Source organism: Erythrolamprus reginae, chromosome 1 (genome assembly GCF_031021105.1).
Source record: "Erythrolamprus reginae isolate rEryReg1 chromosome 1, rEryReg1.hap1, whole genome shotgun sequence".
NCBI lineage: Eukaryota > Metazoa > Chordata > Lepidosauria > Squamata > Dipsadidae > Erythrolamprus > Erythrolamprus reginae.
Window position 1 is genome coordinate 107,860,079 of NC_091950.1, and position 24,070 is coordinate 107,884,148.

General features: G+C 38.6%; 1 protein-coding gene across 1 annotated transcript in view; it reads left to right on the forward strand.

Moving 5' to 3' along the window:
• The first annotated feature begins 677 nt into the window (after positions 1–677).
• Positions 678–24,070, forward strand: part of ZDHHC13 (zinc finger DHHC-type palmitoyltransferase 13) — a 38,510-nt gene continuing 15,117 nt past the window's right edge. Inside the window, exons 1-10 of the mRNA XM_070761647.1 lie at positions 678–1,013; positions 5,676–5,818; positions 8,056–8,178; positions 9,661–9,738; positions 12,829–12,973; positions 14,365–14,429; positions 16,011–16,173; positions 16,927–17,052; positions 19,106–19,239; positions 23,395–23,490. Coding sequence (XP_070617748.1) covers positions 993–1,013; positions 5,676–5,818; positions 8,056–8,178; positions 9,661–9,738; positions 12,829–12,973; positions 14,365–14,429; positions 16,011–16,173; positions 16,927–17,052; positions 19,106–19,239; positions 23,395–23,490 — 1,094 coding nt within the window. The 5' untranslated portion in view covers positions 678–992. The remainder of the gene's footprint in view (positions 1,014–5,675; positions 5,819–8,055; positions 8,179–9,660; positions 9,739–12,828; positions 12,974–14,364; positions 14,430–16,010; positions 16,174–16,926; positions 17,053–19,105; positions 19,240–23,394; positions 23,491–24,070) is intronic.

The window sequence follows — 24,070 nt, forward strand, 5'->3', positions numbered from 1 at the left end:
TATCAAAATGCCACTTAAATAGTTGAGCTAGTTTCAAACTAGATTTTGATTTTCTTTCTCTCTTCCTTACTCCCATTCTTTTTCTTTCTCTTTTCCTTCCTCTCTCTTTTCTATCTGTTTCTCTCTCTTCCTCTCTTCCTCTCTCTCTCCTTCCCTCTCACTCTTTCCCTCTCGGCTTCTGGGCAAAAGAATACTCTATGCAACTAGACTTACAATCCTAGGTTTAGAAAGCTTAGAACTAGGTTGCCTTAAACACGACCTAAGCAAATCATCTGCTATGTCCTTCCTGTCAACGACTACTTCAGCTTCAACCACAACAACACATGAGCACACAACCATACAAACTTAAAGTAAACCGCTCTAACCTCGACTGCAGGAAATACGACTTTGGTAACAGAGTAGTTAATGCATGGAACTCATCACCTAACCTCCAAAACTTTACCCTAAGACTATACACTGTTGACTTCTGATTCCTAAGAGGTCAGTGAGGGACGTACATAAGTGTATCAGTGTGCCTTCCATACCCTGTCCTAATGTTTCTCTCTTACTAGCATCATGAATATAAACATTGTTATATCTTTGTATACTACCAATACTTACTTGACAAAACAAATACATAAATAAAATAAAATAAATCTTTAAAAGTTCGTCACAGTTACGACTCTGCTTCCCGCTCTGAGGGAAGCGTGAGTATCATTACACTGCAACGTTCATCCTCTGCCAACGTTGATCCGAAGCTCTGGAAGCCGTTCCGTGGAAGGAGGGGCGCCGAGGAAGGCGGCCTCGCTCCGGCCACCGGCTGCAAGCCACCTCCAGGCCGCCAGGGAACCGGTTGGGGCTCCCGGCTCCTGTGGGCGTCACCGAAGCCGCCTCCTTTTCTCTTTTGAGGGGCCGGACCGAGGTGTGTGTATGTGTGTTTCGGCGGTAACCAGGAAGTCGTACCAGGAAACTCCTGGGACCGGCGGCCGAGCGGAGGCTCTGGACCGCTGACCATGGAGGGCGCTAGCCGGGAGGTAAGCAACAAACGGCCGGAAGGCGAGATGAAGGAGAGCCCGAGGAAGAGGCCTAAAAGACCAGGCAGGGTTATTCGCCGCGATTCAGTTCCGCTGGTTCCCACGTGATCCTCGAAGGCGTTTGGGCCAGGCGGTTGAATACGATTCTTCCCCAAAGTCGAATTCGGCCATTGAGTTTGATCATCTCGTGGCTTTTCCCCAGCTTTGTTTTGTAGTAGGAGGGTTGTAGTAGAAGGATGGCCAGCTACAGCTGTTAGAGGCAGAAGGACACAACTTTGTTACTCCTACCCATCTTCTCCTTCTCCTTTCTCTTCTTCTCCATCATAATCATCATCATCTCCGTACTTAGTCCAGGAAAGTTCATTTAAATCTCCGAATGAGAAAGGAAGGATTAAAATAGGTGCTGTCAGTTATTTATTTATTTATTTATTTATTTATTTATTTAATTAGTTAGTTGGTTAGTTAGTTAGTCCAATACATAACGAAGGTTAATGAGATTAACCATGTGGTGATATATATAAAAGAGAGGAAAGAAAGGAGGAAAGAAAGAAAGAAGGAAAGAAAGAAGTGAAGATATAAGAATAAAGTACAATACATCAATGGAGGATAGAGGAGTAGATATAGAGATATATGAGTGGAAGAAAAAGATATAGAGATATATGAGTGGAAGAAAAGAGTTTGCGGAGAGGGGCGGCATATAAATCCAATAAACCTAAACCTAATATGAGATATCAGAGAGATAATTGTGCTCAGGTTCATGTAGGAGAAACTGCTTTGGGATATCACTTGCATCGCAGCGACTCTGGATTAACGAAGTTCTTATGACCTGCTTGCTTGCCCCAATGTCTCCAGCACAGGCATCTCACAAAAGATGTCTGGGGAGATTCTCAAGTCATCCAGGGGATGGTTTGTCCCAAAGGAAACTTTTTCAAAGGGCTACTGGGAAGGCGATGAGAAGGTAAAATATCTTCAAGCAAAAACAAAGACAGTCCAGTTGCCTTTCGAAAAAGCACCTTTGGAGATCTCAAGAGAGGAAGGCTTTACATGTGGTCCCAAATCCAATTTCATGAGAGCTCTCTAGACCAGTGTTTCCCAGCCTGGGCAACTTGAAGATATTTGGACTTCAACTCCCAGAATTCCCCACCCAGCAAATGCTGGCTGGAGAATTCTGGGACTTAAAGTCCAGATATCTTAAAGTTGCTAAGGTTGGGAAACACTGCTCTAGACTACCTATATGCCTCCCCACAGAGAGCTGTGATTTCAGCTTTCCTGACTACACGCTATTTACAGGATTTGACAGAATATCAGCAGGTAGAAAAGCCAGCACAACATAGACAGAAATCATTGGTGGGTTTTCAGTGCAAATGTTTTCTATGTACAGTTACTGAGACCTGAAGACTCTACTAAGTCTGCAAGATCTTTTGATTACCATACTGGAATCTTAAAACAAATGAGTATTTTAAACAATGAGTATTTTAATATAATGTTTGAAAAAATTATTTCTTCTTGCCGTGATTGAGAATATGTCAAATGCAACTATGAAGCCGGGGTGGCACAGCAGGTAGAGTGCTGTACTGCAGGCCATTGAAGCTGACTGTAGATCTGTAGGTCAGCGGTTCAAATCTTATCACCGGCTCAAGGTTGACTCGGCCTTCCATCCTTCCAAGGTGGGTAAAATGAGGAGCTGGATTGTGGGGGCAATATGCTGGCTCTGTTAAAAAGTACTATTGCTAACATGTTGTAAGTTGCCCTGAGTCTAAGGAGAAGGGCGGCATAAAAATGGAATAAATAAATAAAACTATGAAGGGTAGTGTTATCTTTAAAAAAATGAAAGTTATCTAACTTAGTAGTATTTATCTAACTGTTTCCAATAATTATTTCCATGAATTATTTTTGCTAGCACAGGCAGGAATTGTTTTCTGAGGCCAAGTCTCTATAAAAGTGTTTCTAGGGAAAAGAATGGCTCCCACTTTGATATGAAAATATCCTGGTATTAAATTAAACACCAAAGTGGGAAATTGGTCCCTATGCCTTTCAAAATAATGTGCATAATAATCTTTTTATCATCTAATAGGACAAAGGAAAAGTTATTTAGTAAAAGTTTTTTTAAAAAATTGTCAGTCATATCCATGCCTTAAACATTATTTATTTTGAGATGCTCTCAAGGCACCAGTTTGTCATTTCAGGTAACTATCTAATGAAGTACTGTATACCTTACCTGTTGTAAAGAATAATTAAAATGCTCAACATCACATCTTGAATAGTGCATCAAACAAGACTAAATTGCTCACTTTGTTTGGGGCCTAATATCATGCAATTGTCACTTACACGTTTCATCCTAAGGCAGGTGCACTCCAAAAGTAATTCATTTACTTAGGTTCCTTACAGCAGTGTTTCCCTACCTTTTTTGAGCCACAGCACATTATTCACATTTACAAAATCCTGGGGAACATTGAGCCTTGGAGGGGGGGCTAAAAAACGTTTGGACAAAAACTCTCTCTTCCTCCCTTTCGCTCTATTTCTCTCTCTCTCCCTCTTTCTCTCTCTTCCTTCCTTCCTCTTTCTTTCCCTCTCTCTCTCCATCCCTCTTTGTTTCTCCCTTCCTTCCTCTCTTTTTTGCTCTCTTTCTCTCTCCCTCCTTCCCTCCCTCTATGTCTTTCCCTCACCCTCCTTCCCCCCTCTTTCTCTCTCTCTTGCTTTCTCTCTCTCTCTTGCTGTCTTTCTCTCTTTTTCTCTCCCCGCTCTCTCTCCCCCCCTCTCTTGCTATCTCTCTCTTTCTCTCTCTCTTTTTTGCTTTCTCTTTCTTTCTCTCTCCCCCTTTCTCTCCCTCTCTTTCTCTCTCTCCCTCTCTTGCTATCTCTTTCTCTTGATATCTCTCTCTTTCTTTCTCTCTCTCTTTCTCGTACACCATGCCGCAGCAACAGCATTGGGCAGTAGCCATGGGGCGGCAGCAGGGTGGTCAGCTGTGAGGCGGAGCTCCGTAACAGGCACCGACGACGGCGGCTGGACGTGTTGCTAGACGCCGTACATGCTGGTGCTGCGCTGGGCGTGGGGCTGGAGCCTCCATCCCGGCCCAGCCAACAGGCAAGTGCCAGCCACACAATGCCAGCATGTACGGCGTACAGCAACATGTCCAGCCGCCGCCGTCGGTGCCTCTGTCCTGGAGTTCTGGCTCTCAGCCGACCACCCTGCCGCCACCCAGCAGCTACTGCCCGGTGCCGCTGCTGCCACCGCCCTCCCGCTGCCGCCGCCCTCCCACCACGCCCCAAAGCTCACCTGCTGCCTCCGCCAGGGAAGCTCCAGCCGGGCGGGGCGGTGCAGCTGCTGGAAAACTTGGAAGGCGGAAAGAAGGAAGCTCAGCTTCCTGTCTCACAACTTTTTGCTCTTCGCACTCTCAGCAAAAAGTTGCAGCAACGGCATTGGGCAGTAGCCTTGGGGCGGCGACAGGGTGGTTAGCTATGAGGCGGAGCTCCGTAACAGAGGCACCGACGGCGGCAGCTGGATGTGTTGCTAGACACCGTACATGCTGGTGTTGCGCTGGGCATGGGCATGGGCGTGGGGCTGGAGCCTCCGTCCCGGCCCAACCAGCAGGCAAGTGCCAGCCACACAATGCCAGCATGTACGGTGTACAGCCGCCAGTGTCGGTGCCTCTGTCCTGGAGTTCTGGCTCGCAGCCGACCACCCTGCCGCCACCCAGCAGCTACTGCCCAGTGCCGCTGCCGCCGCCGCCCTCCCACTGCCGCCGCCCTCCCACCGGGCCCCAAAGCACACCTGCCGCCGCCAGGGAAGCTCCAGCCGGGCGGGGCGCTGCAGCTGCTGGAAAACTTGGAAGGCGCAAACAACGAAGCTCAGCTTCCGGTCTCACAACTTTTTGCTCTTCGCACTCTCAGCAAAAAGTTGCGAGACCAGAAACTGAGCTTCCTTCTTCGCGGCACACCTGACCAGGTCTCGTGGCACACTAGTGTGCCGCGGCACACTGGTTGGGAAACACTGCCTTACAGCACCCTTCAAAGGACAGTCTGACTGATTTCAATTCAGTTTCCTCCTACCTTATTGAGCAAGTTCCTATTTGTCGATCCTCAAAATTAGTTTGTTTGTTAGCAAACCAGCACGGGATCCGGTGGTTCTCATTTTTGCAATTGCAAAATCATTGTTGCTTTGGTGGTATGTGCAATACAGTAGGGGTATTTCCACAAAATTAACATTACGATCAGAAAAGTAATTTTTTTCAAATCCATAATTGAGAGGAAAATATATAACATTTCATATATTGTTGGCCATTATTGTGAAGTAAAATTAGCCATTAATTCAGACTTGAACCATGCTGTTAAGTTCAATATGGTAATTTTTTCCATTATCCCATTATGTTATTATTTTTGGAATTCCCATTGATCTGCTTTTGTGCCTCCACCTACACTTTGTTCACATTCTTTTCCCAGGAGTGTTGTAAATGGGAAAATAAGGATATTCTATTAGAACTTAATTGAATCCAGAGTTTTCTTTGTGGTAGGGGTTTTTTTTCATTTACGGTTGGCATTCAATAACAAAGTGATATGTCCCAAAGTACCAAAAAGTACTTTCCTCACTACTTGGAAAAATACGATTGTACTGCCCTAAATTTTTGATCAAGAAATATATTAATGTATTCATTTTAATTTACAGTGTTCAAGTCACAGCCATGGGTCCTTTCGTCAGCATGGCCATAATTGGCCTAGTTCATATGAAGATAAAGAACTATCAAAAGAACATGAGATGCTGCCTTTTATGGAGGATTACAGTAATTTTGACATTGTCAAAGCAGCCCAGTAGGTTTCTTGAACAATCACGTTTATTCTTATACCATAATTATAAAAAGGAATAAAATATTAGCCAAAATATATTTTATAGGAAAGTGTATGCATATAAAAGAGGCTGTTAGCAGAGACTATAACTATGAATGATTTCTTTTTTTAAAAAAAGTTTTTTATTGAATTTTTTTCACATTAAAAAGACCAAGCATAGTTTCACTAATAGAGTTTGTCGTGATCGGAGGTTTTTTCTTCATTCTACATTTTCCATATCTAAGGCTATTATTTTTAATTTAAACATTCTTATTTCTATGTACAATTTTATACATGTTATATATTATATTACATCTATTTATATTTGGTTAATTTTGTTACATCATTTTATATTACTTTACACATTAATTTTACTTTTCTTTTCAACCCAATCATACCATCTATTCCATACTATACTATTTTGTATTTCATTGTTTCCTCTCTTTCTCTCTCAATTCCATCATATGTTTACTCATCTCTGCACATTCTAGCACTTTTTAAATAATCATTGCATTCGAGAAGTTTTCTCTTTTTTTCTAATCTTGGGCAAATGCAGTTCTGTTATAATTATATGTTAACATATATAATTATATGTTATATAATAAATTTCTCTTTCCTTTATTTCTTATTGGCATGTATGCTATTGTAATCCCTCTCAACAATGAATGATTTCTAAAGCTGGAAAAGGGTCTATATATTGCAGAAAAATAAGTTGTCGCTTTTCACACACATTCCAAGCTCTTTTTTCAGGACTTTATGAGGAAAAAATAGTATTTACCTGTGGTGAACTCAGAGATCACACTGAATCATAATGTGATTTGTTTTGTTTTTCTTTTTTATAGAAATCCTTCCATTGTGGTTATAAACCATGATGAAGTTTTTGTACAGATGTAGTTTGCATAATAATATATTCACCATGATTTGGAATGACAAAGTGTATAACTTTTTTAAAAACTTTCATTCAGACATGTTAAATATTCGATCAATATTTTAATTTCAGTTGTTTGAAAAAAATGGGTTAGCTAATTATAAATGCTAATGCCAGTCTTTTTTTACTTATAGAGAGAAGCATGTAGAACTTTCATGAAATTTAAATGAATAGTTAGCTAAGTAGTTGAATACTAAAGTCATTTAAAGGTACAAATAAGATAATAGCAGGAGTTTCAACTAGAGCTCAGTGTGATTTCATGGACCTATACATGTACATTTTTTTGGCAAAATGATGCAGGTGTAATTAGCCATTTCCTTTCTAGGAACTTTTAAAATTTATTTTCACACTGTAGCTTATAAGGCTGTTTTTCTCTGATGTTCTTCCATTCAGTTACTAACCAGACCTGGCCTTGATTATCTTCAAAGCATAAATAAGGTCAGACTGGTTCTACCACCTCTTAAATATAAAGCAGGAAACTATTTAATAGATTTAGCATAATGGTATGACCAATAATTAGTGTAACTTGCCAGATAGAAATGTGTGACCTCATTTCAGAAAATCTGGAGTGTTCTGTAACAAATAAATTTTAATGTACTGTTCTTCTGAAACTTACATGTTCCTGAACCTCTGGCAATTAATAGCTCTAACACAGCACAGCCTATTTTATAAGATGCACTAAGGCCAAACTAAAATCATATTGTGTCTTACTTAAACTTACCAATGAATTTTTGAAAATTGTGGTACTTCTGAAAGTCAGAATATTGTTCTCAACTTTTGAGTTTGGAATATTTATTCTTGCTTCCTTTAGTTTTAATATTTTTAAAAATAATCAAGCAACATATATTATGTCACTATATACAACATCTCAAGCATTTTTAGGCAGGGATGTCTATGACGATCTTTTCTTTATTTTTGTCCCTTTGAGTCAATTTTGATTCCTGATACTAAATGGACGAATATGTGGACACTACATTATTATTTTTTTTGCCAGTGGTTTACCATACATGAATCTTTTTTGGAAGTGGTTTACCATTGCAAAATAATTTAACTGATTCCATGTGTAGGGCAAGGGTCAAATTCATTGATGTTTTGTTTGTATTCCAGTGCCTTTAATCACTACACCAAGCTAATTTTGTTATGAGAACTAATTATGCTAAACCTCAGTAAAAAAATAATACATATAATATCCTGTCACAACACCATCTAAAACTACATTCCAACCAGTGTTATAGTAGAGACATAAACATCCAGTGTTTTTTTATAACCATCTAAATTCTTGTTTTTATTTCAGGTATGGTCTCTTGGAGCGATGTCGAGAATTGGTAGAAGCAGGATATGATGTAAGGCAGCCAGACAAAGAAAATGTGACACTTCTTCATTGGGCAGCAATCAATAATAGATTGGATCTCGTAAAGTAAGTTGTCAGTAGATGAATTTATCAGACTTTGTGAGCAACAGAAGGGCTTGACTAAAGAATAAAGAATTCTAGAAACAGATGCAAAGAACTACAGCAATTGTGTACATTGCAGTTGACATAGTAGCAGAGCAAGTGGCAGCTGGTAATCAGGCAGAAATGGGTAGGCAGAATTGAAGAAGAGGCAGAGAAGTCAGTCCCTTATCTGATTGAGGATTGTAGCTGGGAGAACCCAAGCTGGGGGGATCCTTTGGAAACAACTGGTAGGATGATGGTACCGCAGTGCTTGTTATTAATTTATTATAGGAGATGCAATGAGTACTAAATATGATGAGTACCAAACGAACCACGTTATTTACATGAACTTTTGTTTATGCTGGGATGAACTTACTATGTCAGGGTTCCAAGTAACATCCCCAACAAAAGAAGACTCCAAGGCTAGACATTCCTCAAAATTCCATTTTTTTTAAGAGATGTCATATTGACACATCCGGGAATATCCAAGTCTGAAAGCTTCCAGGATTTCGCAACCCAAAACAACTGTACTATCTATTAAGACTACCATTTTAAAATATTTGTCAAAATTATTTTGTGCTTTTTCTAATATTCTCTATGATATGCACCCATATTTAATAATGAAGGATTTTTTTATTACAAAGCTAACAAAACTGCTTTAAAAGAAAGTATACTATACAGTGGTACCTCTACTTAAGAACGCCCCTACTTAAGAACATTTCTAGATAAGAACCGGGTGCTGAAGATTTTTTTGCCTCTACTTAAGAACCATTTTCTACTTAACAACCCGAGCCCGGAAAAATTTCTTCTTTCTCCTCCCACCCAAATTCCGAGCTTTTCTTTCTTTCCTAATGGGTTTGCATGCATTATTTGCTTTTACATTGATTCCTATGGGAAAAATTGCTTCTACTTAAGAACATTTCTACTTAAGAACCTGGTCACGGAACTAATTAAGTTCTTAAGTGGAAGTACCACTGTATTATTAAATATTAAATAATTTCATTTCTAAAAATATTGTGGATAAAAAAATCAGAGAAATATCCACGTTCAAAAGAAGCATTCAGTTAAACTTAATATACAGTTAATACTCATTTAGTTACAACAGCTGGGATTGATAATTCCAGAGCCACTAACTTATGATTTTAAGATTTAATTGAATCTGGAATTTAATTTCCAGATTCTCCATTAGCTCCACTTGTTGCAAGGCAGTTGGGAAGCATGTAAATGGTAATCATGTGACTGTAGGACAGTGTGATGTTTGCAAATGCAAGGATTGGTTGCATTGTCATAACTTCATAAATAAATAAAAATAGTAAGCGAGGATTATCTGTATATGTCTTATGTAAAAACTTTCTTTAAATGTCAACAGTGTAGTTTCTCTCCATTTCTCTGTGTATTTCTCTGTATGTGCACACACACAAAATTCATCATGTATTTATAAAACAACATCCCTTTATTATCCCACAGGTATTTTATCTCCAAAGGTGCAGTAGTGGATCAACTAGGTGGAGATTTAAATTCAACTCCACTTCATTGGGCAATTAGGTATGAAGCAAATCTTTATTTGGATTATTTAAATAATTACAGTCAACTGTGTGCTATTGTGATAACATTAGGGCAAACTGAAGTTTTGATTTCGTGACAGTGACTTTAAAGTTTGCATCTTTCATTTCACTACTAAAGGTTTACTTAAATGGGACTTTAGGATAACTTAGAGTTCTGTACTTTTAACATTAAAAATAATGGGGCTGGGAAATAGAAGACTGTCAGAAGAAGAAATGAACATCAGGAAAACCTAGTCAAATGTTCTGCGAGGTTTCATGCTGCTATCTTGCAAGCCAAATATTACCCTACGTTCCTGTCTTCCATACCAACTACAGATGGTCTTTGCTTGATGACCCTCATTGGGACCAGAATTTCTGTTGTTGACTATTTTGCTGTCAGGCTGGTCGTTAGGCTTCACTTGCCCTTACCTATCCCTGCCAATCATCACCACCCACATCTAACCTTTGCCCTCTTCTTCCTTCTGCCATTCCTGGAGAAGGGCTGCATCAAGAACAAGCAGGGGGGCTGAGGATATGTTCTGGGGGTGCTGAACTTGCCTGTACTCCTCATTGAATCCTGCAAGCCAGTTCTCCAGTTCTCCCCGAGTCTATGGAGAGGGGCGGCATACAAATCTAATTAATTAATTAATAAACAAACAAACAAACTTTTAATATGTGCTTCAGAGCACGCACCAGACATACGCCTGGAAAAGATTTGGATTAAAGGGTCCTTGGTGCTCTCTGAGTTTGCTTGTTTTCTTGCAGATGTTTCATTACATAAAATCACTGTAATGTTAAGATCCTCAGTGCTAGCAAACTAGCAACCATGCTCAGAGAGCACTGAGGAGCCTTCACCTTGAATGTATGTTGAAAGAAAATGATTTTTACCAATTTGTGGGAGCTTAATATGGAAGGCACTTGCAAGGGCAAGGCATTCCAGGCCATAGGGTCCAATATGCTTTTGGCCCGTGCTTCTTTTTGTTTACAGAAGGTTATTAAAGAGATCAGGAATATTTAGCAAGCAGGTCACTTCCTCTTAAAGAATGGGTCTTTACTCTTAACAACCTTGTATGTGTGTTTGCTGTCCAAATAGAGATTCTAACGTATTGATTGGAGTACAGTTGTCCAATCAGGAAAACTTTCCCTACTCGAGCTGGATTGGGGGGAGAAGTGACATGGTAGGGATGGAATAGACCCAACCCAAGCCATTAGAAAACTGAGAACAAAACCTATTAGCACTGATGATGTTACCTAGTCCATGTGCCACCTCTATGTTGGTTGAAGCAGGCAGGATTCCCTTGAGTACCATTTGTCGGGGGTCAAGGGAAAGGGAGGGTTTTGCCTTCTCTTTCTGCTCAAGGTCCCCATGGACAATTGGTGGGCCACTGTGTGACACAGAATGCTGGATTCGATGGGCTTTGGCCTGATTCAGCATGGCTCTTCTTATGTTCTAGTCGAGGTAATGAAAAATCTGCAAGTAAACAAGTAAACTCAGAAAGCACCAAGGACCTCTCGTTTCAACCCTGAGCTACAAATAATCTCCTTTATAGGAAAATCTGTTTGTGGACTTCAGAGTGCTGGAAACGAGTGGCCCTTTGCAAGACTTTGCAGGCGGAAGGCTGGATCAAGAGCAAGCATATGTCCTCTGCCAGAACTAGGCTCATCTTAGTTCTTGCTGTAACTTGCCCTCATCGTTCCACTTTGTCCAGTTCTGCCAATCCGCCAAATCCCCCTTGCTGCCTCCTCTCCAGCTGGAGCCGGCAAGCTCTCTTTGGCAGATCAGAATATGCCACCTTGGTGTGCTCCTGGATCATGGGCCAGTAGCAGGAAAAACAAGACAGTGGATAGGAGATGGCAGGGGGCAGTAGGTTCTGTGGTCGAGTGGAGGGCAGCCCGAAGGGTAGAGCTAGGGCTGATGGATGCATGGGTGGAGTTGAGGTTTGTGTGGATAGGCTTGCTAAGTGCCCAAATTTTAGTCACAAGAATGTGGGCTACTGCAAAGGCTGGAACATTTAAGATCAGTCATAACCATTGTAAGTTCAAATGGTTGCTGAACAAATGATATTTAAGTGAGGACTACCCATTTTCAGTTAAATTGATTTCTCAGGTTTTACGTGTAACTTATTGTGCAAATAGTCCTTGACTTACAACAGTTCATTTAGTAAACATTCGAAGTTACAATAGCAGTGGAAAAAGTGACTTATGACCATTTTTCACACTTACGACTGTTGTAGCATCTCAAGGTTATGTGATCAAAATTCAGGTGCTTGGCATATGAGTTATATTTAGGCTAGGAGTGAGTTAATGCACAAACTGTAGAGGATGTTGTGAAGTCCTATGGGTTCCACTATTTGTCACTTCAGCTTTGTCTCAGCCAGATATGATCCACCTTCATCTGGATCTTACTCAGAATGGCTGGAATGAACGTCTAATGAACAACAGAGCAACATTTTTTTGCTTCACACACCCTCCTATTTTTAGATAAAGCTGGTATTTGACTTGGCTATTACAAGGTTGTTGCTTGTATCCTTTTGACTTATAGTGACTGGTTCCTAATATGATTTGATTGCTTATTTGTACCTGGACTATCATTAAGTGTTGTATCTTATGATTCTTGACAACGTATCTTTACTTTTATTTACACTGGGAGCATATGCACCAAGACAAATTCCTTTTGTGTCCAATCACACTTGGCCAATAAAATTCTGTTCTATTGAATTCTTTTCTATTCTGTTCTTTTCTATTCATTGTAGGCTGACACTTAAAAAAAAAAAATCAAATTTAGAGCTGAAACAATTTCTTATGTGTTTGTTCCATAACATTACTTTCCTTTTTTCTTAATTTTTTAAAAATAAATTATTTTTACTCTACGTTTGAACTACTATACAACCATTAAATATATTTTGGTTGCTATTGTTCCATTATTAAGATAGATTTGCTTCTGTTAACTTTCATTCTCACTCTGAAATTTAAATGTAAATTCTAAACTTTGACATGTATTAGTGTTTCTTTTCCATTAGAAATAATATTATAATATTGTTGTGTCTTCATAAGAAAATGTTTTAAAATTAAAAGCACTCTCTCTTTCTAGGCAAGGGCATTTATCTGTGGTCATATTATTGTTAAAATGTGGAGCAGATCCAACTCTTATTGATGGAGAAGGGTACACCAGTCTGCATTTAGCTGTGCTTTTTCAACACATGCCTATCATAGCTTACCTCATATCAAAGGGTCAGGTATGTGACTTTATGCAGTGATGTAATTAATCTTGTAATTAATACTTATATGCTAATACTTTGACTTCTATGAACATTACATTTTATAACTGCAGAGGTACAAATGTTTCTAGAATATTTAGTTACTTAGGAATTTCCACTCCAAGTGGCTGTGATTGGCATACACCAAAAATAAGAATTTAAAGAAACAGAACAAACAGAATACACGTAATCGGTCAGGTAATCCTTGACTTACATCCATTTGAGCCTAACATTTCCTTTGCTAAGCAAGAGAGTTGAGTTTTGCCCAATTTTATGACCTTTCTTGTCGCAGTTGTTAAGGTGAATCAATGCAGTTTTTAGATTAGCAACATAGTTGTTAAGCGAATCTGATTTCCCCACTGACATTGCTTGTCAGATGTTCGTAAAATCACATGATCTTGTGACCCTGGGGTACTACCATATATAGTTGCTAAGGATCTAAATTTTGACCATGTGACCATGGGGATGCTAACAGTGTTATTAAGTATGAAAAACTCTCTTACTTTTCAGTGTCATCGTAACTTCAAACAATCATTAAACAAATGGTTGTAAGTTGAAGACTACTTGTAATGGCACTTTTGAACAAGAGCAGATCCTAATCATCTCCAATAGCTTTAGAACCAGGTGTTCACTTCTATTCAGAGATGCATCAGAAAGGTGGAGATCTGAATATTCAGGGAAAGGCTATTCCACAGGAGGAATGCTAGCATTAAGAAATCTCTCCTGTGATCTCACTGAACTCCTTAGGGCAGCAGTCCCCAAGCGAAAACTGCTTTCCCCAAACCCCAGAGGCTATCTGGAGGCGGGGAAACAGCCTATTTCCCAACTTCTGGTGGGTCCAGTAGGCTCGTGTTTCGTCCTCCCCAGGCACCCTGGAGCCCAGGGAGGATAAAAATGCCCTCCCCCATTCCCCTGGAGGCTCTCTGGAACCCATAAATGAGCTCCCCAAGCCTTTCTGCAAGCCCAAAATCAACTGGCCGGCACATTGGAGCTGAACTAGGGCAACGGCTTTTGTGCCAACAGATATGGCTCCGCGTGTCACCTGTGGCACCCGTGCCATAGGTTCGCCATTACTGTTATAGGCAGATTCATATTAGGATGTCAGCCAGTATTGTAATACTGAAACATATTTTTAAAAGTTTATCGTTTAAAATACTGCAGAGTTCTATGTTATGGTCATAGAGGCCCATGGAGCATATTAAAATAAACTGGGAGGCACCTGGGCCATATGAAAGTCCTACTAAAATACAAATCAGTCATGAAACCCAGAACATTAATTGAATTCATTGCATTTGCATCAGTTTATAGCTTCAGTTGCTGGTTGGTGGTTCATTCCATTTTCTGAAATATTAATATTTTCTTATATTTAGAGTGTAGATACTACTGACCATCATGGATATACCCCTCTTATGCTGTCAGCCCACAAAGTAATTGGGTGAGTAATGACTGAGACTGCTCAATTCAGTGAGAATTTCTAAGGGGAAAGTATGCAAAAGATTGCTGTACTTTCAGGAAAGCAAAACAAGTTACATTGTTTGTTACCAAAACAGTTGTCCTCAGCTGTGAAATCCCTGAAAGAAGAGTTTTATAAAAAAAACATAGCAGAGCTACAACAGTGTGACATTGAGGAAAGAATTTATCTTTATTCCATTCTAAGTTCTATATTGCAAAGGAAATCATTTTGATAGGTTAATTCAAATTTCTTGCTAGTTTTTTTCTTATTTAGTTTTCATATTCTTTTGGATGAAATTTAAAGTTTTGGAAACACTTTAGAGAATAAAGTTTACGGTGTAGAAAAATTTCCCCTACCGCATCCTAGAATATTGCAATATTGGACTACAGTACTTCGTTGAACTATTTGCTAAGGACTCTAGTTATTTCATATATGCTTTGCTTCCATCAAATACTTTTGTTACCACATACCACAATCAGCCTTTAACTCCACGTTCACTCAACACAATCCATAATTCAAGCCTCTTTACATCATCACACCCTTCTCCATAATCTATAAATGTAAACTGTACTAACTTTCTTATATATTCTCAATAACTAGCTGCAGAGCAAAATCTCGCTTGCTTTCTCCCTGGCTGGATTGCATTTGCCAGGTTGTATTCATTTATCACCTCTTGTACCTTTGCAATCAGAATTCTGCCAAATATCTTCCTTGGTATACTTAACTAAGCCCTGTAAGTAACTCTGCATTTATTCTTGCTTTTTTTTCCTTTTCTTTTTTATAATGAACAATAATAACAGTTTTCCAGACACTAAAGACAGATACAATCTTAATATGCATGTTAAACAAGGTGTAAATTGTTCCACAAATAAGCCACACCTATATTTTAACATTTCTTCAATTGCTCTGTTTACATCTGTAGCCTTAAGATTATTTAGCATTCTCACAACATTTATTGTTTCATTTCCTTCATGAATTTGTTTTGTTTTGTTTGTTTTGTTTTTTATGCTAGTATTTATTTATTTATTTATTTATTTATTTATTTATTTATTTATTTATTTATGCTCTTTGATATTTTGCTGTTATTGCTTTACGGATTTCAAATGTTTTTCCTCATTTCATTTTCAGTCCAAATAATTTTAGCCCTTTTATTTTTAATTCCATTCATGCTACTGAGGGACTTGTTTAACTCTTTTCACCCACTTATAACATTTTTTCCCCCAAAATTTCCATCAACATTGCTCTGCCTTTTCCATGCCTCTTTAAATTTTACTCATTCCTTGTTCTCTTTCACCACGTTCTTTTAACTTTCTTTTCCTCCTTATATGAATTCTTCCTCATTTTGCGACGTTCATTCTTTAATCTGCATTTTCTCATTCATATCCTGATACATTTTATAGTATTTTGTATCATATTAATATGCAATTATTACTCATGTTTTGTCTTAAATATCAATATGGCAGATTTTCTATTGCAATATGGAAATAAATTATCCAAATATGATCTTATTAAAAGTTCTAGTATATTTGTCTTTCTAACTTGTACATTTTTATTTGACTGAAGGCGGGAACCTACTCATTTTCTCATAAAGTTTAATCCATCTGTCAACGCTGTAGACAATATTGAAAAGAACACTGCTTTGCATTGGGCTGTTATAGCAGAAAATGTTAATGCTGTAGATGTATTGCTAGAAGCTGGATCCAGTCTGGATATCAATAATGTCAAGGTATTATTCCATTTTCATTATTAAAGATCCTTCCGGGTATCAGAATTTTAGGTAACATCAGAAGGGTTATTGTTGGCGGAGAAAGAAGAGGAAGGGGTATTATGTTTCTGTTCATCACCTTAGCTTTCATTTCCTTGTACTGTATTTTGAAAGCCTAAAGCAGTGGCCCTCAACCTTTTTGGTATCAGAGACTGGTTCTGTAGACAGGAGGGGGCGTGATTTTATGTGCTCCCTACAGATGGAGCTTCACTTACTAACACAGTCTGGTTTCTGGCATGTTAAGGACTGGTGCTAGTCCACAGGGATTTCTGGTTTACAGAGTAGTCTGGCTGCCAGCAGTTACTGGTTCTCTTAGTTCATGCTAAAACAGCATTTTTAAATTGTTTAATCAAATCAGGATGGTTTCTAAGACCTTCAGAATAAATATGCTTTAAAAATATAGTTTGTATTATTGTTGATCTTTAATTTCTAGAATATACGATCTAATTTTAACTTGGGAAAATATGATTGTATGTAAAAGGTGACTATGTTATAATAGCTCATCATTTTATCATTTGAATATCAGCATTTTATTTATGAATTTTCTACCTACTTTAAACTTTGCTTTAGGCTTTTCCCTGTGAAATATATATGCAACATTATTGTGCTTATTCAGGTTTCATAGTAGTAAGGTAGGATTTTAAAATAAAGCAGCCCAAAGATACTTTTTCTATTTCATAGTGTTTTTAAATAATGTTGTTTTTTTCCCCTAAGGGACAAAGACCACTTGACCTTGCTCTTCAAACTAAAAATCGCATAATTATTCACATACTTCGTGATGAAGAAAAAATTAGAATTAGAAGAACATCGGTGTTTTTGAGGTTTCTGGAAAAAAACGAGGTATTGTAAACTGAAACAAATAACAAAATGGAATTATTGACAATAATAAATTTTACTAGAACCAGAAAAAATATTTCAGATAGAAATGTCAGCAATTCATAAAAAGAATAGTTTTGGAATCTGCTGGTAGAGTCACCATTAAAGAATAAATGGCAGAATATAAATGAGGAAAGCAAAGCATAAAGACGAATGAGGAAAAAATTTTGTGTGGAATATAAGAAATCACTAGCCAATATATCCAAAACTGCAATGGGAAAGTTTCACTTAATTCCCTTGAAGTAGCAACTCTATCCACCCCCTTTCAGTAATAACAAGGTCTTAAGAAGTTGATTTTGCATGTTTTTAAAACTCTAATACAGTAATACCTTGTCTTACGAACTTAATTGGTTCCAGGACGAGGTTCGTAAGGTGAAAAGTTTGTAAGATGAAGCAATGTTTCCTATAGGAATCAATGGAAAAGCCAATAATGCGTGCAAGCCGATTAGGAAAATCCAAAACATTAAGGCTTTAAAAAAAAAGCTGCCGGCAGACGAAGCTGAGGCGAACGGAGTGGGGGGAGTGACAGCGAGAGGTGACAAGAGGGAGTAGTCCCAACAAAGCAATGCGAAAAGAGCCTCTCTTGAGCTCCATGGGTCTTTCCCTCCTGTTTTTGCCCACCCCGTTCTGCTCATTTTCCCCACACCTTTCTCGTCTCTTGAGCTCCATGAGTCCCTCCCGTTTTTCCCCACCCTGTCCTGCTCATTTTCCCCACACCTTTCTCCTCTCTTGAGCTCCATGGGTCCCTCCCATTTTTGCCCACCCTGTCCTGCTCATTTTCCCCAAACCTTTCTCCTCTCTTGAGCTCCATGGGTCCCTCCCGTTTTTCCCCACCCTGTCCTGCTCATTTTCCCCACACCTTTCTCCTCTCTTGAGCTCCATGGGTCCCTCCCGTTTTTGCCCACCCTGTCCTGCACCTTTCTCCTCTCTTGATCTCCATGGGTCCCTCCCGTTTTTGCCCACCCTGTCCTGCTCATTTTCCCCACACCTTTCTCCTTTCTTGAGCTCCATGAGTCCCTCCCGTTTTTCCCCACCCCACTTTGTTCATCTCCCCCACACCTTTCTCCTCCCTTGAGCTCCATGAGTTTTTTCTTCCTGTTTTTGTCCCCCCTACTCTGCCCGTTTTTTCGATCCTGGGATTTCCCTACAGCATCGTGTTTTTGCGGAAGTCAGGAGGTGGGGTTTCCCATGGAGGGGAGCCTCAGGGGATCCCAGGATCGCAAAAACTGGGGCTTGGCTTGTAACAAAAGTCTGGAGGTGGGGCATCCCGGCGGCGGCGGCAGGTTCGTAAGGTGAAAAAAGTTCGTAAGAAGAGGCAAAAAAATTCTGAACCCTGGGTTCGTATCTCGAAAAGTTCGTATGACGAGGGTTTCGTATCATGAGGTACCACTGTATAACTTATTGTGATTTTGTCAATGCCGATGGTGTGCTCCAAATACAATCCCAAAACTTCTGGAGCCAGGGTGTCAAATAGTGGCCTGCAGGCTAGATGCGTTATGCGCTCGCTATGCCCACCCCCAGTTTAGCAAAGGGGTGAAAATTCATGTTACGTGACAGCAACATGACACTACAAGTTTGACACGCCTGATCTGGAACAAAATCACTACCAGTCAATTGATCTGGAACAAAATCACTACCAGTCAATTGATCTGGAACAAAATCACTACCAGTCAATTGCAAAGACAATTTTATTTAGAACATCCTGTTCCAATACCATCAAACAATATGTGCTTATTCCATCTCCTAATGAAGGAGTCATAAGGTGCAGTCAAATCCAGTCTAAACACCTAGCTGACTGTGTGATTAACAATAATAGTAATAATATGGAAAGAGGACAACAGTTAATTCCGAGACAGAGCCAAAGTGAAATATCACATTTAGCAGAAGAAATTAGTTTTCAGATTTGTATATGAGGCTACTATATAAATCTGAGAGATTTGAGGATTTTCCCCCTCTTCCACACACATTATTTTTGCTTGTTTTTTCTCATTTTCTAATGAAGGTTTTTTTTATTTAGTTCTTGCTAATGTCGATCTCAGCATTGCTTTTGATATGGACAGTAGGATATGTAGCAAGCTTAAATTCGGACTCGTGGCTGTTGAAAGGAATCTTGCTCATCTTCATATTGGTTACTCTGTCTTTCTTTTCAAGGTAGGTATATCTAGTTTTCTATAATTTATTTATGTAATATGTAGTACAGTGGTATCTCCACTTAAGAACTTAATTCGTTCTGTGACCTGGTTCTTAAGTAGAAATGTTCTTAAGTAGAAGCAATTTTTCCCATAGGAATCAATGTAAAAACAAATAATGCATGCATACCCATTAGGATTTGGGTGGGAGGAGGAGGAAGAAGAGGAGGAGGACAGTTGTTGCCAAAGAAAGAAGGTGAGGTGAGGGGAATCAAAAAAATCCAAAACTTTAAGGCTTTAAAAAAAAAGAGAATCTGAGGCAGCGCCCAGAGAAAGGAAAATGCTCCGTTCGCTCTGGGCAGCCAGAGCCTAGATGGCTGTGATTAAAAGGGGAATGGCAGGAAACTGGCCGGGCCTTCACGCCGCTCTCAAATTTCCTGGGAAATTTTTCTGGGCTCGGGTTCTTAAGTAGAGGCAAAAAAATCTTGAACCCCCGGTTCTTATCTAGAAAAGTTCTTAAGTAGAGGCGTTCTTAAGTAGAGGTACCACTATATATTCTTTTCTTGGTTCCTAGAGATGAAATCAACAGGGAAGGCTAGAATTAATTATACTTTTAGCTCAAGGACTGAGCTTAACACTTTTTCCTGTCCCTTGGAGGAATCATCTTCCCTTCAGTCTTGTATACATCATTATTGAGGAAGCACTAGTGTTTCCTTTAGTTTTCTCCACATAAAAGCATCTCCTTTGTAGTCATATACCAACTAGTCAGCATGCCAACAGGAAACCACCTTCAGAAGACCCACAAGCTGAATTAAGAGAATGACCTAGGACAGTGATGACAAATGTATGTCACGCATGCCACAGATGACACATGGAGCCATATCAGAGGGCATGCAAGGCATTGCCCTATGTCAGCTCCAGCGCGCATGCGTGCACTAGCCAGCTGATTTTTGGGCTGGGGGAAGGCAATTTCACCCTTCAGAGGCTTCAGGGGAAATGGGCTTCCAGTTTGCCCATTGTGCTGAATTTCGCATTCTAGAGGCTTCAGGGAAAATTCCAATTTGTGAAAAACAGCACAATGGGCAAACCAGACATTCAGAAAAAAGGACTTCTTGGTTTGCCCGTTTAGCTGTTTTTTGCACTCTGGGGCTTCAAGAAGCTTCCTTGAAGCCTTTGGAGGGCAAAAAATAGCACAACAGGCAAACCGAAAGGCTGTTTTTCCGAACTTTCAGTTTGCCCGTTTTTTCACTGTCCCAGGCTTCAGTGAGGCCTATGCACATGTGCAGGGATGGGGGATTGTGAACATATGCAGGGGCAGCAAGAGAGGAGTGCACATGTGTGTGTGGGGAAAATGGGTATGGGCACATGTGTACGTACTAGCATACACACATACACCCTTTTGGCACGCGAACCATCATTGGCCTAGGAAATGGAGGAAGACTGACTGAAGAACCTGACAGGACAGAACATGGAAATGCAAGTTCCAGTGTCATGTTCCAGTGTCATGTTTAAGTCTTTATGCAACACAACTGAAAACCTGTCAAAATTCCACCTCTTTCACATAAAGAGTGGGTATCTTGAGGTCTCCACTGTGGAAAACTTTCAGAAGCTTTAGACAAAATAAATAAGGAGACAAGCAAGCAGAGAGAATAGCCAGCTGAAAGCACAAACCGAATAGTTTGTTTCCTTTAAACAGGAAAGCAGAAATTATTATTATTATTATTATTATTATTATTATTATTATTATTATTAATTAGATTTGTATGCCGCCCCTCTCCGTAGACTCGTAGAAATGTGTTTCCCATCCCCATTTACTGGCTGGTTGGAGAATGCATTGCCTTCTCACAGCTAGAAAAATGCTGCTTTCTCCCTATATTACAACACATTCTGCAAGGGGTGAGGGGTGACTGATAGCACCCTTAATGATGGAAATATACTATTAATAGAAATTTGTTGGGCAAATTCTTCTGCAAAACATTATAAAATAGTTGATTTTGCAAACGCAGGTTTTGCACTCTGAGCATTGTGACAGAAACTTATATTTGCAATTTACCTCGTTGGTGTCATGCACAGTATGAGCAACAGCATTTTAATGTCCTTATAATTTCTGCCAGATGCTTGTGGCTTATAAATCTGTTTCCTGTCTGTTTCATCTCTGGTAACCAAGAATAATAGCTAGACTTAAAATAATATACTTTCTGGTCAACAGAAGATGCTTAGGAGGGAAAGAAGATTAAGACCGTAGCCTCAAGAGTCAGCATGCATGTTAATTCATTGTGCTGGTACATAATGTTTTTCCATTTTATTTTTTCTTTTAATCTTTATTGAGAGAAAAACAAAGAAATATTTATACATAAAAGGATAACAAGAAAAATTTTGAGGAAGAGGAACATGTGAACAAATACAAATATATAGTTTTTGCTTTAAATCTATTTCATAAAAGATATTAAGTGTCTAATAAAAAGAAAAAAGAAAAAACACATAAAGACAAAAAGACAAATAGAAAAATCTGTACATATACTGTATACATCTGTCTATTTCAAAGACATGTCAACCTCTCTGTTGACTATCCTATCACACAGCCTCTGTGGTCTTTTAATATTTCTACTATTTACTGAAGTTTTAATTAGTAGTCATTTTATTAATTTTGAGTTAAAGGTTCTAAGTATAAAAATCTGTCCCAATGACATATTCTATTCTAATACAAGTCTTCAGTTTCAACATCATAAATATAAACATCTATCCTAATGCTATACTCTATTTTGGTTACAAGATTTACCAATCTTATATTGTTGTTTTCAGTAGATTTATGGAGTAAAAATTTGAATAGTAACTTCTTTTGTAGTTCAGTTAAGGTTTTTATATATATAGGTTTATATATATATATATATATATATATATGTATGTATGTATGTATGTCACATGTTTAAGCTGAATTTGAAAATTAAGGGAGACTAGGATAGATCTATTTCGGCCTTATTTTGGCCTCATCAGCTAGCCATACCCACTGGGACTTGAACCTGCAACCTTTGCCTTGTAAGGCAGAGAATTATCCTCTAGGCTACAGTATCCAATCCCTTCAGCTCTGTACCAGGGAAGGGTTACATTTTGTGTCGAATCACCCTGGTATATATATAATGTTTTAAATGTTTATATATATACACACACACACACACACACACATATATATAAAAACCTTAACTGAACTACAATATATTGTCTAACCCAGGAGTAGGCAAAATCTATGACATGTGGACTTCAACTCCCAGAATTCTTGAGCTAGCATGATTGGCTCAGGAATTCTGGGAGTTGAAGTCCACAAGTCATAGAAGAGCCAACTTTGCCTATTCCTGGTCTAACCAAATGCACCATATTTCCCAAGATTTATAGAATTATGTTTCTTCTTTGTCTTGCAGTTCTAGGGTCATTTTTGTCAATTCAGCACACTCCATTGTCTTACTGATAAAATGTAATGTAGTAGGGTATGATCTAATTTCCAATTTTGAGCAAAGGTCTTGCCGCTGTTAATATGTTTATTATCAAATATCTATCTTCTTTCTCTGTTTGGTGTCTAAATATGCCTAAAAGACAGAGTTCTAGTTTGAGAGGGATGTTTTTTTTCATTTTCACAGTCTTCCAAATGTAACTTTTTGTTGTGACAATGGAATATATAAAAAAGGAGAAGTTAAAACACCAAAAAAGTCAATACATCTAACTGAAGGCAAGTTTCCTCTATGAGGACAAGAAGCTACTGTTCAGCCCAAAGAAGTTGTTTAACCTTTTCCAGCTCTAGATTCTCTTTCCATTAAGTCATCTTCTGGTGACCAGAAAAGTAAATCACAATAGTTTAAAAAAATACCATCCTTTTATAACCAATGTTCAAGATTCCAACAAAAATGCTTAGTTAAAACCTTCTGTCCTAAGTCATTTTTAGCAAGTTTATTTTCCAAAGATATTGTCCAAAGTCCTTTTTATACATTGTATTTTTTAAACAGAAATCACTTCCATATGGAAAATGTATGAAATTCCTATTTTAGATGTTATAATTATGAAATGACTTATTTCATATTGTGTAAATACATTACGATAGTGACCAGCCTGTTGCAGAAATATGTTTGGATAAAGAGGTGGATATAACTGTACTAAACAAATTAAATGTTTTAAATGTTCCATTTAGGTTGTTCATAGGATTCAATGCAATTAAATATTTCCCAGTAACATTTTTGATTAGTTCCATCTTTTGGATATCATGGACCTGTTTCATCTGTTTCCTGCCAAATATCCTTTGTTAAAACAATAGTACAGAATGGAGAATTTCTGTCTGTGTGTCTTAATTATAAGGCAATTCACTAGAAATAAATGGTAATTTTATATTGTAAGCTGCCATGAAATATTTAATGTACTGTATTTGCTAAGAAAAAATGAGTTATTCCAAAAACAAATAGTTATTATTATTATTGATGGGCAATGATCTGTATAAACTAAAAAGTAGACTTTTCAAAATGGCATGCCTGTTATGCTTTCCTAGCTGTCTGTTAGTGGTGTCTTGATTATTCTTTTCCCATGCTGCCTCTGCCACTTTTTTCATCAATGTTATCCTCCACTACATGTCATATCCCTAGCATAATCTTTTCCCTTTGCTACTGTACAGCTTTTGTTGCATCTCCTTCCTCCTCCTCTTCCTCATCATCCAGTAACTGCTAAACTGGCTAATGACAAAGTACATCTTTAAAAAGTACTTCATTCATAAGAAATCACTAGTGCATTGTGCATTGAATTTTAAAATGGAGTGTGGTAGGTGTTTCACTGATTGGTGGAGCACTTTATTAGCATGGAGGCGGTTTGGAAACTAT